A 1,706-nucleotide genomic window follows, 5' to 3' on the forward strand; every position below is an offset into this window, starting at 1 on the left:
TATCTGTATAACTTAGTTCTCCTTCAAGGCCTCTTCTATTTTTTATGTGAGAGAAATAGTGATCTCATATTGTCTCATATTATCATTCTCCGAAAGTCTGACATGTGCTTTCTGTTCATCATTCCTGTCAAACAGGGTGTTGATTTTGTGAGAGCTTGTCTGTGCATCTAAAATCAAAATGCAGCATACTTTATGTTGTTGGCTATTTTGCTTAGCTGTCTGAGAAATGATTCACTGAATTAATCATCAGTGAATCTCACATTTGCTTTCTCTTGGAGGACACAATGAAATAATACAGACAGGAGTTTGTGATAAAACACTGTTTTATTGTGGTTTATTTTACATCATATTATATGATTGGAAACAGCCCATTTGCCAGAGTGCTTTACTCAGCTGCGTCTTTTCCCTGTAAAGAAAACAAATAATAATACATTGCAGTAGATATGCTCAGGCATCCACATCATACTCTGAATACATGTAAAGTTATTGTCTGTCATCAATTTTATGGAGTTAAAAAATATTCTAAAATGTCTCTCCAGCTGGAATGTGTATATGTTTACCTTGCCAGAGTCGCGGCTCTTTGCTCTCAGTTTGTTGACCTGGGACTCTGCAATGTCAGCACGCTCCTCAGCCTCCTCCAGCTCATGCTGGACCTTCCTGCACTTGGACAGATGAACGTTGGCCTGCTCCTCCTGAAAAGCAACACACAAAATATGGAAAGATGCTTTTATGCCCAAAAAAGCTATGGTACATAGATTAACAATGACATATCAAGTTCCCTTTATATAAAACAGATCTTTTGTCCTTACCGCTTCCTCAGCCTGCCTCTTGTAGGCCTTCACCTTGAGCTGCAACTTGTCAGCCAAGTCCTGCAGCCTGGTAACGTTTTTCTTGTCTTCCTCAGTCTGTGATAAAAAATATAGACTTGCCTCTTTTAATATCTGTAACTGTGAATATGGTGTATTGATTTATACTGTACATAATGCAGTGTATTGTAGTTGTACCTGATAGGTGAGCTCCTTTACTCTCCTCTCATATTTGCGGACACCCTTAACAGCATCTGCTCCACGTCTCTGCTCAGCCTCAACCTCTGCCTCCAGCTCACGCACCTTCAGAAAAACAGAAAATGTGTGAAATATTTAGTATACATATCTTATGCAATTTCTAAACTGTGGAACTCTTAAAAAAATTGTCTTACTCTCGACTCAAGTTTCTGGAGCTGCTTCTTGCCACCCTTCATGGCCAGATTCTCAGCCTCATCCAGGCGGTGCTGCAGGTCCTTAACAGCAACCTCCAGGTTCTTCTTCATCCTCTCCAGGTGAGAACTAGTGTCCTGCTCCTTCTTCAGCTCCTCAGCCATCATAGCAGCCTAGAGGAGACAACATGAAATGATAATTAGAAATACTGGAAAAAACACACTTTACGTGGACAAAGAAAAGACAAAGGAAAGTTAAACCTACATCAGTGATGGCCTTCTTGGCCTTCTCCTCGGCATTCCTTGCTTCCTGAACAGTGTCATCCACTTCACTCTGGATCTGGACAAGGTCAGTCTCAAGCTTCTTCTTGGTGTTCATAAGACTTGTGTTCTAAAAGGTGAAAAAAATGCTTCTTCAAGTCATCACAGTTATCATTTTCATGATATTTAAAAACTTCAAAACATTTGGAATTATTGAAAAATCAAGCCATTTGTTCACCTGAGAGTGCAG

The 1,706-nt window shown here is 40.0% G+C and overlaps 1 protein-coding gene across 1 annotated transcript; it reads right to left on the minus strand.

Moving 5' to 3' along the window:
• Window positions 1–305: 305 nt before the first annotated feature.
• On the minus strand, window positions 306–1,700 carry LOC113744991 (myosin-7-like). Its single transcript, XM_027276357.1, has 7 exons — window positions 1,695–1,700; window positions 1,461–1,586; window positions 1,199–1,369; window positions 1,005–1,109; window positions 810–905; window positions 561–692; window positions 306–406 (listed from the first exon to the last, which is right to left on the minus strand). Exons 2-7 carry the CDS (start codon window positions 1,572–1,574, stop codon window positions 386–388), a joined length of 639 nt encoding a protein of 212 aa, XP_027132158.1. The 5' UTR covers window positions 1,575–1,586; window positions 1,695–1,700; the 3' UTR covers window positions 306–385.
• Window positions 1,701–1,706: the final 6 nt, after the last annotated feature.

The sequence above is a fragment of the Larimichthys crocea genome, unplaced genomic scaffold, assembly GCF_000972845.2.
Source record: "Larimichthys crocea isolate SSNF unplaced genomic scaffold, L_crocea_2.0 scaffold34841, whole genome shotgun sequence".
Lineage (NCBI taxonomy): Eukaryota > Metazoa > Chordata > Actinopteri > Sciaenidae > Larimichthys > Larimichthys crocea.